This window comes from Esox lucius, chromosome 20, assembly GCF_011004845.1.
Source record: "Esox lucius isolate fEsoLuc1 chromosome 20, fEsoLuc1.pri, whole genome shotgun sequence".
NCBI lineage: Eukaryota > Metazoa > Chordata > Actinopteri > Esociformes > Esocidae > Esox > Esox lucius.
Window position 1 is genome coordinate 44,782,203 of NC_047588.1, and position 21,505 is coordinate 44,803,707.

Sequence of the window (21,505 nt, forward strand, 5' to 3'; positions counted from 1 at the left end):
CCAAGGAAGCTACATTTGAAATCCCAACGTTACTGTAACCATCCGCTAGATGGACATCCAGGTTTGGTCGGGTCTGCCAGTCAGACTTTCCAGAGGTTTTGTCAAGACGTACTACACTGTGAAACATTTTCTTTTTACAGAAAAGTCGAACCTCCGTGGTTTCATGTGTAATATAACGCCATGTGATGAAAGATGAAGAATATGTAGCTAGAGAAGTAACGCTTAGGCATTACGGAAAATGACCGGTATGTTGTAGGTGAGCATGCCTGCATCACGCGCTAGACTGAACGTGAACGCGCTTCATCTTCGGGCTGCTGTTGCTATGATGCAATGGCGGCGGCGCTGTGTGAGTAACAGAGTTGAATGAGTTATCATTCCAAGCCGCTCGACACATACTGGAACGGGAATAGGAAACCAACCTCTCTTTGGATCAACCGAATTCGTGAGTGGATCTGGATTTAAACAGCGCTTATTCAGGAATGTGGTTAGCAGGGCTAACTAGCTATTAGCTAACGAGCTAATGACAGTCTGCCAGCGCAAGGCAGGGCTTTTTCCACATCTGTCTGCAGCACTGTAGCTAACTAGCAGCTAACAATCACCAGCCACCACCTGCCTGTTTCACTGGAGAAGCAGACATAGGACTCAGGAGATTGGACAGTGCTCTGTCCTTTGACGGGAGTGTCGGACATAATGGCTGAGAGGAATTCTACTGGATTACTAATGATGATGTTGGAGCCGACACCGGCCATCGCAATGACACTCCCCGCGGATGTTCGAGAGAAGCTGGCGGAGCTTGAGCTGGAACTCTCCGAAGGTAGGTCACTCCCTTCACACACGCACACACACACACACACACACACACACACACACACACACACACACAACAGCTACGCTTGATAGCTGGTTGCGTGGAACAAGACTGTTCGTTTGTGAACTTTACAGCTAAGTGTCTACTTTCTTAGAATAATTGTATTCCATACACTAATGAAGTCTACTCGACAAGTGACGCTTTGATTCGTTATTTGATAATAATGCGCCCCTCTAATGTTTATTTTGTGAAGAGTTCGGCGTGTTGAAGTTAGATTTTTTTTGGAAGTTATCCTGACTTTTGGGTTAAGGGAGATCTCAATAATACAGGATGTTGAACTATAATGTTTACTTATGTTTCAACCAAAGCATGACACACACCCTAATCCTGGTCAGACTATGTTCCTGTGACAACTGGATGATATTTATTTTACTATTTGTTTATGCAAAACTCAGGGCGACAGTATTCCCTGTATGGTAGATGTAAAAACAGGTGACACACGGAGCATACCAACGCCAGACAATCCATTTCAGTGTTCTTATGGTTGAATGACATTGTCTCTTGTTGATCAGATACCACCAGCTCTGACTGGTTATTGTTTGAATAGCTTTCCACGTATTCCAAAATCAGACTATTCTGAGTAGACTGCATTACTGATGTTCCTTGCTCCTTCAGTTGTATCCTCTGTAATAGTGGAATGCTAAAGTAGTTGTAAATGTGGTGTAAATCAAAACTTTAAGGTTTGTCTGTGATTCTGGGCACTGCAGTAAAGGGGTGAAGAATGCTGATGCCATTTGAAAGATACCGTCTGTTAGCTCCTCAACGCCCCCTGTGGCAACTAAAGGAAATGCACCAACAGTTTATGCTCCAGGATTACACAACTGACGGTCAGACACGCTTCACCTTGGTCCTGTATTGAGCCAATCAGCATGCTGCTGACTGCACTCTACAACCTCCCCTCTGCTGCAGGTAAAACCCCTGATTAATCTAGTGGATGGTGTTGAAAGGATAAGAGCCTCTGAACCGGCCTGCTGCAGCAGTTCATGGATAAGGAAATTGATATTTATTGACTGAAGCCTCATTATGGGTCCCAAAGGGCTCAGGTCCGATGAGACCAGGTCCCCTGCACTCCACTTGCTTAGTTCAGTACAGTCTGGGATGTGTTGGACAAGAAAACACCTGATCAAAGTCAAGTTAACCTGCTTGTCATTCTCAAGTATATCCGCCATAGCAACGACTGTGATCTTGGTGCATTATGGGCAATTTCAGCTTGACAATGGTGCATCCATGTAGACTTTCTCCTACCATTGGGAGAAGAGCCCTGTAGAGCTGTTTGCCCAGGTAGCTTTGGGCTGACCAAGCAGCAATCTCCAGTAAGACTGATACCTCCTGATGGGCTTAGTGTGTTGTCAGGATGGAAACAGAGCCACCTCTATATCGGTCCAGTTTCCTCTTCCTGCTCTGTGTGTGTGTCACTTCCTGGCCTGGTGGAGCTGATAGCAGCAGTGTATTTCCCCTGCCTGCTCTCTCCTCTCCCTCTCATTCATTCTCTTCTTTCTCCTTCTCTCCCTCCCCTCTCCTTCTCTCGCTTCTCTTCTGTCATTTCTTCACTCTCTTGCTTTTTCATTCTCTCTACTCTCTTTTTCACAATTCCATTTCACTTCAATTTTAAGGGGTTTTGGGCATTAGGAAACAGTTGTTTGTTGTCAAAGCAAGTGGAAAATGAGAAAGTAAAACAGGTGAAATTGGAGATGACTTTTTTCTAAATATACAATTCACACACAAAATTCAAACGCATAAAGGCAATTCAGATGTTACAATATTAGCTATGTATGTTGTTGTAACGATGTACAAATAGTTGCTAATTACCCATTAATAAAGACGTTTTTATAGTATGGATTGTGTTCTACTATGCAGGGACGTTTGTTAAGACTAGGTTTCCACGTGAAGTCAACCCAGGCTCTGTCTCCTTCAGTGATAGTTGAGACAGGAAAAGAGTGGAGGGTTCCTGGAGGGCTTAGCACATCTTCCAGAACACAAAGAAGGACAGGAAGACTGATGATTTGCATTATCACAGTGCAAAGACACTCCACTGTCTTATTCACTAGCTTTTTCTCTCCACTTTTTCTCCAGGATCTGACTAATGATGGTGTTGTGGCCTAGCTAGTAGAGGGAGGGTGTAGCAGGAAGACCGCAGCCCTACAGTGTCATGGAAACACTGGGTTTGGTTTTAGGTCCATGCCCTTGGTGGGTTAGAGTGTGTTATGGTAATGGTGGAATAAGGTGGGTTAGGCTGTGTTATGGTAATGTTAGAATAGGGTGTCTTATGGTGATAGTGAAATAGGGTGGGTTATAGTAATTGTGGACTATGGTGGGTTAGGGTGTGTTATGGTAATTGTGGGTTAGGTTGTGTTATGGTAATGGTGAAATAGGGTGTGTTATGGTAATGGTGAAATAGGGTGTGTTATGGTAATGGTGAAATAGGGTGTGTTATGGTAATGGTGAAATAGGGTGTGTTATGGTAATGGTGAAATAGGGTGTGTTATGGTAATTGTGGAATAGGGTGTGTTATAGTAATGGTGGAATAGGGTGTGTTATAGTAATGGGTGTGTTATGGTAATGGTAGACAAAGGTGGTTTAGGGTGTTATTGTAATGGTGGAATAGGGTGGGTTAGTGTATGTTATGGTGAGGTTTTAGTGTGGGTTAGGGATTGTTATGGTAATGGTGGAATCAGGTGGGTTAGGTTGTGTTATTGTAGTGGTGAAATAGGGTGGGTTGGGGCATTTTATGGTAAGGGCTTAGGGTGAGTAAGGGTGTGTTATTGTAATGGTGGAATTGGGTGTGTTATAGTAATGGTGGAATAAGGTGGATTAGGGTGTGTTATTGTACTGGTGGGTTAGGGTGTGATATAGTAAGGGTGGGTTAGGGTCATGGTGAAGTAGGGTGGGTTAGAGTGTGTTTTGGTAAAGGTTTAGGGTGGGGTGGGTTAGTTTGTTATGGTCATGGTGAAGTAGGGTGGATTAGAGTGTGTTATGGTAAAGGTTTAGGGTGGGGTGGGTTAGTTTGTTATGGTCATGGTGAAGTAGGGTGGATTAGAGTGTGTTATGGTAAAGGTTTAGGGTGGGGTGGGTTAGTTTGTTATGGTCATGGTGAAGTAGGGTGGATTAGAGTGTGTTATGGTAAAGGTTTAGGGTGGGGTGGGTTAGTTTGTTATGGTCATGGTGAAGTAGGGTGGGTTAGAGTGTGTTATGGTAAAGGTTTAGGGTGGGGTGGGTTAGTTTGTTATGGTCATGGTGAAGTAGGGTGGGTTAGAGTGTGTTATGGTAAAGGTTTAGGGTGGGTTAGTTTGTTATGGTCATGGTGAAGTAGAGTGGGTTAGGGTGGGTTATGTAATGGTGGGTTAGGGTAGGTAAGGGTTCAGGGTGGCTAAGTGTTTCATGAGGAAGGTTCTAAGTCAGTCTGTGGACCCAGTTCGGCAGTCTAAATAAATACCCAGATCAGATGGGTTTGTTCCTCTTCATTCTGTTATATGCAGCTGACTGGGTCCTTCTAAGGAAGCATTGTCCAGGCATGCCTGCTGACTGATGCTGTAATGGTACTGTAACCCTAAGAACAGATATTCAGAGGAAAGCACTGACAGGTCACTGAGTGGGTCCCAAATGCACCCTGTTACATATAGGGGACTTAATTTGACCGGAGCCTTGCACTAAGTAGTGTACTGTTGAGGGGGAGTAGAGTTCATCCGGGCTGCAGTCTAAGATATGCTGCTGCCCTGCCTGCTGTTGGAGAGGCTTCAGAGAGGGTCATACATATTTAAGGTTGCCTGAGAGAATTCTAGGGTGTGTGTGTTTTCTGTATTATCCTTTGCTCTCATATTCTGTATGTAAAGCATGATCCCTATATATATATATGGTCATGGTATATATGTAATATCATTATTATCTTCTTCTGTATGGAAAGGAAAGAAAAAGGTGCAGTTGTCTCTTAATCCCGTCAAGTCTAAGAATAAACAACAAAAAGAAAACGCCTAGTTGTAACAAAACCCCAGCTTCAACTCCCCGTTCTGGCTTTTTCTTTGGGGATCTTCCCTCTGCCTACTCTTTCTTGTCTTCCTTTTTCTCTCAATTGTCTTTTGACTTCCTTGTTTGTTCCTTCTGCTTGGCCTCCACCTGTGCTTCTGGAAGTCGGTGTGGCTGGGGCTCCTGCCCCGCATCGATAGCCTTGGATGTTAACCTAGAACATGTGTACATTAAGGATGTGCATTGGACATTATATTATTGTAATATTATTTGGTTACCTGAAAATCATTGCTGGTATGTTTTTAGCCTGAGCACTTTGGAATTACACAACGCGTAAAGGAGTCGGTGTCGTTCTCCTGTAATGTCAGCTCAATGGTGGAGAGGTGAGTGAGTACAGATGGAGAAACTAGGGAAAAGCTGTAGCCACACCAACCTTGGCTACAGAGCTAGAAGCCGTTATTTATCAAGTTGTAAAAGTGCGTTTCTTGGATAGAGAAGTCTAGATAACACTATTAGTTATGCTAGCCAGATGTATGCTATGTAGTTAACTGTTTAGCATTTTCTGCACTTCCCACCTGCCTTAAAATTCAACTGACAAACTTTTTGTCATGTTTTGGACCCAAATAATTTTTGTCTGTTACTTTCCTTTCCGTAAATGTATTCCATCTTCCCCTTGAATTTGCTAGCTAACAGTACATATTGTAGCTTCCTGACCGGGCCACCACTAACCACTAACTTCATTTTGAATATTCAGTCCCATCCCTAGTATACACTTTTTTTTATATACCGTGGATATAAAAAGTCTACACACCCCTGTTAAAATGCCAGGTTTTTGTTATGTAAAAAAATGAAATCATGTCAGAACTTTTTGCACTTGTAATGTGACCTATAATGTGAACAATTCAATTGAAAAACAAACTGAAGTCTTCGAGGGGATTTTTTTGTTGAAATCCTTATAATAACCTGGTTGCATGAGTGTGCACACCCTCTTAAAACTGGGGTTGTGGCTGTGTTCAGAATTAACCTTCTAATCACATTCAAACTCATGTTAAATAGAAGTCATTACACACCTGCCATCATTTAAATTGACTGTGATTAATCCCAAATAAAGTCCAGCTGTTCTCGGACTACAAATAAATTCCTTGATATTCTTATAAGTTCGCTCATTAACGACAGAGTAAATAAATCTGTAAACGATCAAATCGAGGATCTAAACTCAATACTGCGAAATACATTAGACATAGTTGCACCACTAAAAACTAAAGAAATATACGCAACAAGAAACTTGCTCCCTGGTACACCGACAATACTAGAGCACTTAAGCAAGACTCCAGAAAATTGGAGCGAAAGTGGCGCTCCACCAAGTTGGAAGTATTTAGACTAGCCTGGATAGACAGTACAGTACAATACCGAAAATCACTCGCGTCTGCTCGATCAGCTTATTTCTCCAACCTGATTGAGGCGAACAAAAACAATCCAAAATTTCTCTTTGATACAGTTGCAAAGTTAACAAAAAAGCAAAGCTTAGCAAGTGAAGTGGGTCTTCACTTTAGTTGTAATGAATACATGAACTACTTTGATGAAAAGATCGTCACCATTAGAAAACAAATAACTGACTCCTTAAATAGTTATGGTCCTAAAAATCTCAGTTGTCCAAAAAATTTCCTGAACCTCCCTGACCAGGTGTCAATAGGGACACTTGAATTTTTTGATACCATATCGCTCGACACATTTACAAAATTTGTAATGAGTTCTAAACCCACAAACTCTCAGCTAGACCCGATTCCTACAAAATTACTTAAGGAGTTATTTCCTCCGGATGCGTACCAAACTCACTAAAAATTGCGGAAATTAAGCCTCTTCTAAAAAAAATCTAGATCCCGACATATTAAACAATTATAGGCCAATATCGAACCTCCCGTTCCTCTCAAAAATCTTAGAAAAATTTGTTTCCCAACAACTGAATGCCTTCCTAAAGACAAAAAACATTTATGAAATATTCCAGTCCGGTTTTAGATCCCATCATAGTACAGAGACTGCACTCGTGAAGGTAACAAATGACCTTCTAATGGCCTCAGACAAAGGTTCCGCATCCGTCCTGTTGCTTCTTGATCTTAGTGCTGCTTTTGACACTATTGATCACTCCCTTCTCTTAGAGAGACTGGAAACCAATATTGGGCTACGTGGACATGTTCTAGCCTGGTTTAAATCTTATTTATCTGAAAGATATCAGTTCGTTAGTGTGGATGGCATATCCTCTGACAAGTCAAAGGTATGCTTTGGAGTTCCTCAAGGCTCGGTTCATGGCCCATTATTGTTCTCACTATACATGCTCCCTCTGGGTGATGTAATCCGAAATCACAATATTAACTTTCACTGTTATGCTGATGACACACATTTATATATTTCAATGAAGCATGGAGAAGCCCCTAAATTAGCTATTTTGGAAGCATGCGTTTCAGATATTAGGAAGTGGATGACAGAGAATTTCTTGCTCTTAAACTCAAATAAAACAGAAATGCTCCTTTTAGGACCCAAAAAACAAAGAGCGTTGTTAGCAGATCTCACTGTGAACCTCGACGGCTGCATGGTCGTATCCCAAAAAACTGTAAAAAACCTTGCCGTTACCCTTGACCCTGACCTCTCCTTTGAAGAACATATAAAATATGTCTCAAGAGTTGCTTATTTTCATCTTCGAAACATCGCAAAAATTAGAAACTTTCTATCAAAAACTGATGCAGGAAAAATTAATCCATGCTTTCGTTACTTCTAGATTAGATTACTGCAAAGCTCTTCTCTCTGGTTATCCAGACAAATTAATAAATAAACTTCAATTAGTGCTGCACACGGCTGCTAGAATCCTAACTAGAACAAAAACATTTGAACACATTACTCCTGTCCTGTCGTCCTTACATTGGCTGCCTGTTAGGGTTAGGGCTGATTTTAAGGTTTTACTCTTAACCTATAAATCAATACATGGACTTGCTCCTACTTACCTTGCTGAAATGATCCAGCCATACATACCTACACGTAACCTACGATCGCAAGATGCAGGCCTTTTAATTGTACCTAGAATTTCTAAACAAACAGTTGGCGGCAGGGCCTTTTCTCATAGAGCTCCACTCCTGTGGAATGATCTGCCAATTAATGTTAGAAATGCAAACTCAGTGCAAACTTTCAAGTGTCTACTAAAAACTAATCTCGACAGCACGGTTTATAATTAGGTGTAGCCTGGCCCGGGGGCGTGAAGGTGACCAGTAGGCTTGATACTGTCCACCCTGCTGTCTTGCCAGGTGGGCTCTCGTCGCCACTGGGATGCCCTCCCTCCAATGCCTTTCGGGGGAAGAGTCACTGGCTTGTTGTTGACTCTCTGTTGCGTACATGTGCAATTGGGCTGTACGCCGCTAGCAATACACGGCCCTCATTCAGGGGGGTTGCGGTTGGTGGGTGTCCCTTTGGTTGATGCCTGGCAATGTGGTTGGATTGATTTCCTGCCTGTTGGGCCCTGTCCGGGGCCTCCCCCGGGTAGGGCCACAGTGTCACCGGACCCCCCCGTCTCAGTTCCAAGGTGTTACGCTGCTATATTATTGTGCTGGGGGATATGAGGGATGTACTACTAACTTTTCTCAGTTTCCTCCAGTTTTAAATTTTAGAAGGAGATGAGGTCCTGGTCCACACTTGCGGATTACCTGGTTTGGGGGGCCCGTTGCTGTCCCTGTCCTTGTCCACCTGGTCATACTTCTGACCTAGTCTAAAATCAAATAGACTCTGGATTTAGCCCAGAGAAATGTATTAATTATTCCAATTGGACTCTTAATATCTCACCCGGCACAGCCAGAAGAGGACTGGTCACCCCTCTGAGCCTGGGTCCTCTCTAGGTTTCTTCCTAAAATTCGACCTTCTTAGGGAGTTTTTCCTAGCCACTGAAATTCAACACTACTGTTGTTTGGTCCTTGGGGTTTAAGGCCGGGTGTCTCTGTAAAGCACTTTGTGACAACTGCTGTTGTAAAAAGGGCTTTATAAATACATTTGATTGATTGATTGATTGATAGTAGGATTTTCCTGACATTTTCCTAGTTGCATCTCAGAACAAAAGCCATGGTCCGCAGAGAGCTTCCAAAGCATCAGAGGGATCTCATTGTTGAAATATACCAGTCAGGATTTCAAAAGCATTAGATATACCATGGAACACATTGAAGACAGTCATCATCAAGTGGAGAAAATATGGCACAACAGAGACATTACCAAGAACTGGACGTCCCTCCAAAATTGATGAAAAGACAAGAAGAAAACTGGTCAGGGAGGCATTCAAGAGGCCTACAGCAACATTAAAGCAACACTCATTACTTTACATTGTAGCAAAGTGTCATTTCTTCTGTGTTGTCACATTAAAAGATATACTCAAGTGTTTATAAAAATGTGAGGGGTGTACTCACATTTGTGAGATACTGTATATTGTGATGAAATGTTTTGTCCTAAATATCCAATGTAGTTGTTACACTTGCTCTTCAGATAATTTGAATGGAAGCAGGAAGTTTGTCCTGTTCATTTGCAACAGATACTGGGCTTTTTGCCAGCCAAATGGCCATGCCAACATGTTGACCGTATAGTGCCAGTATCCGGCTGGTCTGCCCTTCTGCCCACTGCTGAATACCCACTTTGCTTTGTCATTATATGCAACTTGTTTTAGATAGAATTCCCAACAAGATATATTGAATTTAGTTATAGGGGGGCTGAACAAAACAAGCAGAATGCACTGATACGTTCACAGACTTTAAAACACCAGGCCTATGTTGCTATTAGGTAGACTGTGTTTTGACTGGGCTGAAATGTCAGCAGGAAATGTTGTTGCAAAAGTCAGGTTACCTTTCAGGATTTCATAATGTCAACTGTCCAAAAATCTGTTTTTTTATACCACCAATTTCCCTGTACTGAATGGTTCCCAACTAGTTTGGTGCTGGAGCTACGAAATGTGTTGGTGCTGGAGCAGCTAATCGACAGCTAGCTAGGTGGAGCTGGAGTAGCTAACTGACTGCTAGCTAGGTGGCGCTGGAGTAGCTAACAGACTGCTAGCTAGGTGGCGCTGGAGTAGCTAACAGACTGCTAGCTAGGTGGAGCTGGAGCAGCTAACAGACCGCTAGCTAGGTGGAATTGGAGCAGATAATGGACATCTTGCTAGGTGAAGTGACTGACAGAGTCAGAGACAGAAAAACAGCAGAGTGTGTGTGTGTCTGTGTGTGTGTGTCCGGGGCAGTCTTTCAGAGAAACAAGCAAAGAGCTGCACAACTAAGAGTGTTTTAAAACCACAAACCCTATATGTATTAGAAATAGAGTATTTTTGTTGAGTAACTAGACCCTTTAGAATGTCTTGTTAAAAAATCTCCATATTGCTGAGCTTATGGGGTGTGGAGTCACTTATCTGAAACAAGCTTCCATCTGCTGTGTTTTCTCACCATCACTTGGATTTCTTCCAGTGTTGCTGCTCACTCATGTTAGTAGCAGCTCCATGCCAGCAGTCAGAGATATGCCGGAGATCGTGCTGCACCAGTCATGATCAGAGATTCTGCAGAGGTCATGATGTAAAACAAATAAATTATAAAATGATAGCTCAGAGATGTGGTGGAGTGGGTATGCTCCAGGCTCCATGCACTAACATGTCTCCACCTGACTCCATATGATTACTACTGTCAAATAAAAGCCTTGCTAAAATTGGATTGGGAATATCGGAAACGTATCATTCATCCTCAAGATTACGTACTATTATTCTGTTTGTCTGTAGCTGTGTTGGTGATGTAGAGCAGACTTTTCCAGATCTCACAAAGTTGCTTTAGTATCCAAAGTTTAGTTTTTTTTGCTAAAAGAAATGTTGGTATTTGATATGAATTGTCTACAGGTAAAACCACAATCAGAATAAAACTGTAGGAGCAATGAGATTTAAAACAAAGTACTTGATAGTTGAATCGAGATGCATAATGTATTATTATGTTTGCGAAATTTGAAAGTACAGTTATTTTTATGGAATGTTATTCTCACTGCAATGAATGTAAAGAAATAATTTACAAAGCTGCCAACCGCCCCGTAGATGTGTGTTCCTGCCTTCTATATGTCGGAAGTCTGTGTGATTTGAAAGCCAATATGTGATTATCAGAGAAGCACTGAACTACTGACACACACATCAAATTATCTGTGGAATGTTATTTTTTTAACAAGAACTCATTCAAGGACAATGAAAAACAGACATGACCAGGCAGGCATCTCAGGCCGACTGACGCCCCAGGCAGACAGGTAGACCAGCCAATACAGACTGGACCAGATCAGCCAAGACAGACTAGACCAGGGGTTCCCAAACCTTTTTGGCCGATGACCCCAATTCAATATCAAAAAATTCTCGCGACCCCAACCATGTAAAGAAAAATTATATAATAGTTATTTGAGGCTATGAGAGTCAATTTTAAAGCATTCTGCCCTGACCCCATTTTCATATCAGGACCACACATGGGTTCGCGACCCCTGGTTTAGGAGCCTCTGGACTAGACAAAACGCCAGACAAAGACTGAAAGACAGCCAAGAGAACAACAGTCCTGACAGACACACAGGCCTCTCTTACCCCCTCTCCAGTCACAGCATTCCTCAGCAAAACACCAGAGGTACTGAATTCTGAACGTTCTTCAAGTCAGTCACAACCTTCTTTCTCCTACACATTCAGCTCTTAACAATTCACCAAGTGAATCATAATGTTCTCCTACACATACTTCTCCCGTTTATCAGATAATCTAGGGGTGTAACTAGACTAGAAAGGCTAATTTAGCTGAAGTAGCTAGCATCCGATAGGCTCCAAACTCAAAAAGTGCAGTAAGTAGCCTCAGATGTCAAGCTGAAGAAGTTGCTAGCATCTCTAGGTGAAAACACACAGAAGATAAGCGTTAATTGTGTTATTATTGCACACATGATTTGTTCCCATCACGAGACCATCAGCTTGACTAATCCACATTGTCTGTTGACTCTGTTAGAACAGATCCTTTTGCGGTGAAAGACACAAGCTCAAAAACAGCTGAACTGAACTCACTGCCATCACATGAGCATGTAAATGACACTACAAATAACAGTATCAACACCGTAATGTCATTAATAGGTTCTGCTCTTCCTAGGGAACTCACTGCCATCACATGATCATGTATACAACACTACTAATAACAATATCAACACCATAATGTCATTAATAGGTTCTGCTCTTCCAGGGGAACTCACTGCCATCACATGATCATGTATACAACACTACTAATAACAATATCAACACCATAATGTCATTAATAGGTTCTGCTCTTCCAGGGGAACTCACTGCCATCACATGATCATGTATACAACACTACTAATAACAATATCAACACCATAATGTCATTAATAGGTTCTGCTCTTCCAGGGGAACTCACTGCCATCACATGATCATGTATACGACACTACCATCTTTTACGGCAACCTAATAGACCCTCTAAAATCTCTAGACCTGTGTGATGTATCCAGAAAAAAACTGCCTTTCTTTCCGACATATTTAAACATTTTAGACAGTGGACAAACAATGTATCAGCTCATTGTCCCAAAGTTACGTTTTTAGACAGGAGGAAAAGTAGACATGATTTTTAATTGTACGCTGTGTTCGCTCCCATACATTCTATCTCCAGCCTGAGCATAATGACTTCGGGAGAACACTCAGTTCCACATAAATACAATATAAACCCCATGTACATGGGAGTGGGACTCAACCAAGGACCACATCAGCCAGCCAAAACCCCATGTACAAGGGGGTGGGACTCAAACAAGGACCACATCAGCCAGCCAAAACCCCATGTACATGGGAGTGGGACTCAACCAAGGACCCCATCAGCCAGCCAAAACCCCATGTACATGGGGGTGGGACTCAACCAAGGACCACATCAGCCAGCCAAAACCCCATGTACATGGGGGTGGGACTCAACCAAGGACCACATCAGCCAGCCAAAACCCCATGTACATGGGAGTGGGACTCAACCAAGGACCACATCAGCTAGCCAAAACCCCATGTACATGGGAGTGGGACTCAACGAAGGACCCCATCAGCCAGCCAAAACCCCATGTACATGGGAGTGGGACTCAACCAAGGACCACATCAGCCAGCAAAGGAATGGAGGGAGGGAATGGAGGTCAGAGAAGGGGGAGAGTGCTTTAGGATCAGAAGACGAAGAGGTGGGGGAGGAGAGATGGAGAGCAGAGGAGGAGGGGTGGGGGAGGAAAGATTGAGAGGGGTAGGAGAGATGGACAGGAGAGGAGGAGCACAACCAGATGGGCCTGGCCCCTGGCTCACACACACACACACACACACACACAGGAGTAGATGAGTAGAATAACAGAGCCCTGGCTGTCTGAGTTAGGTTGTTTTTTTAGCAGAGATCCTCCCCCAGTTGATACAGGGATTGGTCAAGTCAGTGCTGCTCAGTGAGACGTGTTTTTTTGCCGATCTACACTGTTGTTTTTCTCTTCTATTCAGCTCCACCTATTTTTTTAAGTTCAATTGGTCCAACATCCCATTTCCAAAAAGAGAAACACTAAGTTTAGGCCTGGTTTCTTTTTCCAGCTTTGACTCTGACTGTGTACAGTGTGTTAAAGCAGAGGGCCCGCTTTCTAGACCTCCGGTTGTATCAGTGGGTGTTCCTCAGGGGTGGGTTCTCAGGCCAACATTATTGTCTGTATACTTAAACCAGGGGTGGGTTCTCAGGCCGACATTATTGTCTGTATACTTCAACCAGGGGTGGGTTCTCAGGCCAACATTATTGTCTGTATACTTCAACCAGGGGTGGGTTCTCAGGCCAACATTATTGTCTGTATACTTCAACCAGGGGTGGGTTCTCAGGCCAACATTATTGTCTGTATACTTCAACCAGGGGTGGGTTCTCAGGCTGACATTATTCTCTGTATACTTCAACCATGTTTGACCTGCTGCTGGTGATTCATTTGCCTTTAGGCAGACGACACCTGTACACATTGCTCTCTTGACAACGATGCTGTGCAGCCTGACAAGCTGATGTTTAAGAAACTCCGGCCATTCTTGCCCATCATCAGTTCAAATATGAAACCTCTAAGCCCGCTTGAAAAACCGAACCATAGAAATCTACAGAGACAAAAAAATATATTTCTGGATGCCAGCTTGGGTTTCTGCCTGGCAACCATTTAGTAGGTAGATGCCATAACCGCTGCCTGGCTGCTTCTTCATGATTACAAACCAGTGGACTTGCTTTAACCTGGGTGGAGTTGGTTAAACATCAGCCAGGCAGCGTGGGTACATTAACCTGGGTACATTATAGGGAATCTGTCCTTCCTACCTACACATCTGGCCCTCATTGATCTCTGTGCTGACCACCCTTCAACATAGCTTCAGTCCCATGTAAAACACTTTCCTCTAACGACTCTTTAATTCGAGTAAAACTAAATTCATCCTCTTCAAACAGAAACTACATATACCTGCCAATCCTATAAACATTCTCACCGCAGATAGGTCAGATTACGTTGATACCTACCAGAATCTGGTTATACCGCTCCATCACCCATGCTGCTAAACATGGCAATCCTGCCAGTCCTACACTGTGGTGACGTAAATTACACGATCGCCTCTAATACTCGCCTTAATATAGTAGATGGGTCAATTACACGGCTGCCTCTAATACTCGTCTTAATAAAGTAGATGGGTCAATTACACGACCGCCTCTAATACTCGCCTTAATAAAGTAGATGGGTCAATTACACGACTGCCTCTAATACTCGTCTTAATTAAGTAGATGGGTAAATTACACGACCGCCTCTTATACTCGCCTTAATAAAGTAGATGGGTCAATTACACGACTGACTCTAATACTCGCCTTAATAAAGTAGATGGGTCAATTACACGACTGCCTCTAATACTCGCCTTAATAAAGTAGATGGGTCAATTACACGACTGCCTCTAATACTCGCCTTAATAAAGTAGATGGGTAAATTACACGACCGCCTCTAATATCTCAATAACGTAGATGGGGATTATCACAATGTCATCTGTTTGTCACCAGTTTCCAGAATGATGTGGTGTAGTGGCTGTCCCTGGTACCTTTTAGGAAAACCCCTCTTTACTTCAGATCGCTCTTAAATATCTGCCTACCCAATAGAAATATCTGCTCCAACAGGTACATTACACGGCTCATTCCTAAACTCAACACTTTCTTTGGCCGTCCTTCTTTTCAGGTCCCTGCAGCCAGTGACTAGATTGAACTGCAAAACATCATATATGTATCACAACAATGTATATTCTGTTTCTCTGTATATATCATTTCAGTGCTCGTGGTTTATTCATCTGACCTCTGGTTACCCCCCCTGTATGTAGTTTTATTTTGAGTACTCTGTGTGGAGTGTTGTCTTGCACTGTTACAGTCAACTCAAGAAGTATTGATCCAAATCATGAAATTGAGCGAAAGTGAAAAGGAAATAAACAATGAGTCATATTTTGTTCTCAATATGAAACCAAACCAAGTGGTTTCTGTTATGGCATTCTCTGCTTTATAGTTGGTCTCAGTCTCCAGGAACTGTCCCTGTTTGTCCCTGGGGTGTAAATATGAAGTCGCGCACCTGTAAAATCCCCGTCGTCCATCACCCTGTCGTCCATCACCCTGTCGTCCATCACCCCGTCGTCCTTCACCCTGTCGTCCATAGCTATCGTCCATCACCCCGTCGTCCATCACCCCGTTGTCCATCACCCCGTCGTCCATCACCCCGTCGTCCATAGCTATCGTCCATCACCCCGTCGTCCATCACCCCGTCGTCCATCACCCCGTCGTCCATCACCCCGTAGTCCATAGCTATCGTCCATCACCCCGTCGTCCATCACCCCGTCGTCCTTCACCCCGTCGTCCGTCACCCCGTCGTCCGTCACCCCGTCATCCATCACCCCGTCGTCCTTCACCCCGTCGTCCTTCACCCCGTCGTCCATCACCCCGTCTTCCTTCACCCCGTCGTCCTTCACCCCGTCGTCCATAGCTATCATCCATCACCCCGTCGTCCTTCACCCCGTCGTCCATAGCTATCGTCCATCACCCCGTCGTCCATCACCCCGTCGTCCATAGCCGTCGTCCATCACCCTGTCGTCCATCACCCTGTCGTCCATAGCTGTCGTCCATCACCGTCGTCCATAGCCGTCGTCCATCACCCTGTCGTCCATCACCCTGTCATCCATCACCCAGTCGTCCATAGCTGTCGTCCATCACCCCGTCGTCCATCACCCTGTCGTCCATCACCCAGTCGTCCATAGCTGTCGTCCATCACCCAGTCGTCGATAGCTGTCGTCCATAGCTGTCGTCCATCACCCTGTCGTCCATAGCTGTCGTCCATAGCTGTCGTCCTTCACCCTGTCGTCCATTGCTGTCGACTGGTTGTCAGATGATAGTTGACCTACACAGATCTGGTAAAGGATATAGAAAATACATAAAACACTTGAAAATAACACTATGCACAATCAAGGCAATAATCAGATATTATTGAAAAGTTGCAAATTTGCCAAAAAGGATGCTTGTGGACTGGCCTCTTCAAATCAGAATTAAGATTTAACTGGAAGAGGCACCACTCTTGGGGGTGGTGCTTCACAAAATATGGATTGTAGGGGTGCCAATACTTTAGAAACCTATGTTCTGCAGAAAACATTGTGGTAATGTCATAAAAGGTGACATTATTTCTTGAGTATGTCTTTGGCCAGGTCGTCATCGGAATTGAGTTTTGGCTGCCTGGTATAGGAGGCACGGGTAGTCGTCTAGTGACTCAATGAGAATATAATGTAAATAGATGCCACAGCCTACATTCAGCCTATGTTCAACAAAAGTGTGATGAGTAGACTGTTATTAACATAAAGCAACAGAACAATGTACAGTGCAAATGGAACCCTTTGTGCTAATCCCACACCAATCAAAAATGTGATTATTTGACAGCCCAACCTTCTGACAGAGACAATGGATGAGAGAAAGAGAAAGACACTGTATGTAAACATTGTCAGGGCGTAGCCAGGCTGGAACATTGAGAAGGGATATAAAATGTAAACTGAATCATTGTAGAGTGTGTTTATATGCATGTGTTGAGTCTGCTAATTGGCAAGTGTTTCAATCGGCAAAGTATTTACATTTTGATCTGTGAAAATGGATGGACATGTTTGTACATGTGCCATTGAGAAAGAAGTGGAAACCATGGATACAGATCAAATGTACGTGCCAGTCTGACTGTTAACGTTCTGTCTACAGGAGGACATGTCATTCATCAGCTGACAGGCCTCAGACCCTCCCTCTGGCTTCTCCTTAACACAGTCATGTGCTGTGATCAGGGCTGCTCTGTGTTTCTCTGGCATTTCCTTAACACAGTCATGTGCTGTGATCAGGGCTGCTCTGTGTTTCTCTTGCATTTCCTTAACACAGTCATGTGCTGTGATCAGGGCTGCTCTGTGTTTCTCTTGCATTTCCTTAACACAGTCATGTGCTGTGATCAGGGCTGCTCTGTGTTTCTCTGGCATTTCCTTAACACAGTCATGTGCTGTGATCAGGGCTGCTCTGTGTTTCTCTGGCATTTCCTTAACACAGTCATGTGCTGTGATCAGGGCTGCTCTGTGTTTCTCTGGCATTTCCTTAACACAGTCATGTGCTGTGATCAGGGCTGCTCTGTGTTTCTCTTGCATTTCCTTAACACAGTCATGTGCTGTGATCAGAGCTGCTCTGTGTTTCTCTGGCATTTCCTTAACACAGTCATGTGCTGTGATCAGGGCTGCTCTGTGTTTCTCTTGCATTTCCTTAACACAGTCATGTGCTGTGATCAGGGCTGCTCTGTGTTTCTCTTGCATTTCCTTAACACAGTCATGTGCTGTGATCAGGGCTGCTCTGTGTTTCTCTTGCATTTCCTTAACACAGTCATGTGCTGTGATCAGGGCTGCTCTGTGTTTCTCTGGCATTTCCTTAACACAGTCATGTGCTGTGATCAGGGCTGCTCTGTGTTTCTCTGGCATTTCCTTAACACAGTCATGTGCTGTGATCAGAGCTGCTCTGTGTTTCTCTGGTATTTTTTGCACTGTCGCGCTCCCAATTCAGAGGTCAAGGGTCAAACGGAAACACACCAAATTGCATAAATGTTGGCACAATGCTACCTGAAACAAATACAGATGGGGACACGCCGTTTCCTTTAAATGATGCACTGTATCAGTAAGGCGAAAAAGTTCCTGCCTGGTATGAATCAACCCCCATTCATGTCCTCAACAGGGGAACAGACAACCTCAGGTGCTAACACAGATATGGGACTCCTGTCTATGGACTGATTCATCAACTACACATTACACAACTTTTGCCCAGTCAAACTCCCCGGTTCAGGGAGGCCTGGGCAGGTGTGCCATAGTTCCCATAGATTGGCAGAGAAAGTTGTTAGACAGAGAGATGCACAGCTTTAGCCAGTGAAAGAATAGTGCTGAGAACACCATATCTTCACCATATCGGAAGGAACAGACCAGTCCTCACCATATCTGAGGGAACAGGCCAGTCCTCACCATATATGAGGGAACAGGCCAGTCTTCACCATATCTGAGGGAACAGGCCAGTCCTCACCATATCTGAGGGAACAGGCCAGTCCTCACCATATCTGAGGGAACAGGCCAGTCCTCACCATATCTGAGGGAACAGGCCAGTCCTCACCATATCTGAGGGAACAGGCCAGTCCTCACCATATCTGAGGGAACAGGCCAGTCCTCACCATATCTGAGGGAACAGGCCAGTCTTCACCATATCTGAGGGAACAGGCCAGTCCTCACCATATCTGAGGGAACAGGCCAGTCCTCACCATATCTGAGGGAACAGGCCAGTCCTCACCATATCTGAGGGAACAGGCCAGTCCTCACCATATCTGAGGGAACAGGCCAGTCCTCACCATATCTGAGGGAACAGGCCAGTCCTCACCATATCTGAGGGAACAGGCCAGTCCTCACCATATCTGAGGGAACAGGCCAGTCCTCACCATATCTGAGGGAACAGGCCAGTCCTCACCATATCTGAGGGAACAGGCCAGTCTTCACCATATCTGAGGGAACAGGCCAGTCCTCACCATATCTGAGGGAACAGGCCAGTCCTCACCATATCTGAGGGAACAGGCCAGTCCTCACCATATCTGAGGGAACAGGCCAGTCCTCACCATATCTGAGGGAACAGGCCAGTCCTCACCATATCTGAGGGAACAGGCCAGTCCTCACCATATCTGAGGGAACAGGCCAGTCCTCACCATATCTGAGGGAACAGGCCAGTCCTCACCATATCTGAGGGAACAGGCCAGTCCTCACCATATCTGAGGGAACAGGCCAGTCCTCACCAAATCTGAGGGAACAGGCCAGTCCTCACCATATCTGAGGGAACAGGCCAGTCCTCACCATATTTGAGGGAACAGGCCAGTCTTCACCATATTTGAGGGAACAGGCCAGTCTTCACCATATCTGAGGGAACAGGCCAGTCTTCACCATATCTGAGGGAACAGGCCAGTCGTCACCATATCTGAGGGAACAGGCCAGTCCTCACCATATCTGAGGGAACAGGCCAGTCCTCACCATATCTGAGGGAACAGGCCAGTCCTCACCATATCTGAGGGAACAGGCTGAGACCTGGTTCTGCTGTGGCTGCACTACAGGGAGTTCTCAAATATTAATCAAACTTCTTGCTTTTATACTCAAGAAAAACAGAAATGCTCGTTTTAGGTCCCAAGAAACAAAGAGTTTTGTTGGCAGATCTCACTGTGAACCTCAACGGCTGCATGGTCGTATCCCAAAAAACTGTAAGAAACTTCTGCGTTACCCCTGACCTCTCCTTTGATGAACATGTATACCTCGAGCTGCTTATTTTCATCTTCAGTACATTGCAAAAATCTGAAAGTGTTATCAAAAACTGACGCAGAAAAACTAATCCATGCTTTTGTTACTTCTCGATTAGATTACTGCTCTTCTCTCCGGTTACCCTGATGAATCAATAAATAAACTTCAATTAGTACTGCACACGGCTGCTAGAATCCTAACTAGAAATAAAAATTTTGAGCACATAGTACTAGCCTCTTTACACTGGCTGCCTGTCAGGGCAAGGACTGATTTTAAGGTTTTATTGTTAACCTATAAATCAATACATGGACTTGCTCCTACTTACCTTGCTGAAATGATCCAGCAATACATACCTACCCATAACCTAAGATCGCAAGATGCAGGCTTTCTAATTCAACTCTCTGTTGCAACTCTCCATCATGCAATTGGTTTGAACTTTGCTGGCAATACTCTGCCCTAATTTCAGGGTGGTTGCGGTTGGTGGGTATCTCTTTGGTTGATGCTTTGCAATGTGGGTAGATTGATTTCCTGCCTGTTGGGCCCTGTCCGGGGCTTCCCCTGGATAGGGCCACAGTGTCACTGGAATCCTGTCTCAGCCCCAAGGTCTTATGCTGCTATATTATTGTGCTGTGAGAGTAGGGTCTGTTCTCCTTCTCCAAATCCTTGTAGATCTAAGGAATGCACTTTCTAAATTTTCCCTCTCTCCTGCCCTGTTTAAACTTAGGATGACATGAGGTCTTGGCCCACACCTCTGGAGTACCAGGCTTGAAAGACCTGTTGCTGTCCCTGTCCAAAGTCCCCCTGGTTGTGTTGCAGATCAAGATGATACCTGAGGATTCCACCTGCCACTCTGCTGTAATTCGGCCTTCTCAGGGAGTTTTTCCTAGACACTGAAATTCAAAAGTGTTGTTGTTTGCTCCTTGAGGTTTCAGGCTGGGTGTTTTTTAAAAGCACTTTGTGACAACTGCTGTTGTATAAAGGGCTTTATAATTACATTTGATTGATTACACATTTTTTGGTGTAAGCACAGAGTTTATTTAAATAATTTGAAATGTTAAAAATGGAAAAATATTCTATGTAAACCTGTCTAGACATATGTAGAAAAGGAAAAAGCAATTGGGCTGTTTACTTTTGAACCCCAAGTGTGCCACCAAACCCTTGCAACTTATCCACAACGCCACATCCCATTTGGTGTTCAAGTTCTCCCATGTCACTCTTCTGTGTATACAGAGAGGGGAACAGCCGGACCTCCCGCCCTTTGTCTGCATGATGAAGAACCTGCTAGCTGGGGTGTGGAGTATTTTGGGTTTGCTTCTCTGTGGTACTGTGGTACCTAACCTATATGATACCCACAATGTCACGTAAATTAAATCGTTTTCAAAGAGGTCAGTGTCACCTAATTACGGAGCTATTAATGAAGTTGACTCCAGCTGACAGCCTGAGTGTCAAATCCACATATTAGATAATACAGGGTTGTTATTGAAAACAAACCAGGTCATTGGCCTTTCCTCGACTATCTCTGGGATATATACCATGAAATACCACAGTCTGTTCCTGGGATATATACCATGATATAACATGATATACCACAGTTTGCCTCTGGGATATGTGCCATTATATACTCTAATCTGTCTCTGGGATATATACCATGATAAACCACAGTCAGTCTCTGGGATATATACCATGATAAACCACAGTCAGTCTCTGGTATATATACCATGATATACCCCAGTCAGTCTCTGGGATATGTACTATGATATACCCCAGTCAGTCTCTGGGATATGTACTATGATATACCCCAGTCAGTC

The 21,505-nt window shown here is 44.0% G+C and overlaps 1 protein-coding gene across 6 annotated transcripts in view; it reads left to right on the plus strand.

Annotated features, from left to right (window-relative positions):
- The first annotated feature begins 71 nt into the window (after window positions 1–71).
- The window catches only part of dip2a (disco-interacting protein 2 homolog A), a 149,800-nt gene continuing 128,366 nt past the window's right edge, over window positions 72–21,505 (plus strand). For 3 of the 6 annotated variants that reach the window (XM_029115636.2, XM_029115637.2, XM_029115638.2), the window contains exon 1: window positions 77–814. In XM_029115636.2, coding sequence (XP_028971469.2) covers window positions 691–814 — 124 coding nt within the window. In that variant the 5' untranslated portion in view covers window positions 77–690. Of the gene's footprint in view, window positions 815–1,575; window positions 1,778–21,505 lie in introns of all 6 variants that reach the window. The other 3 variants (XM_034288763.1, XM_034288762.1, XM_029115639.2) reach the window with 2 other exon arrangements.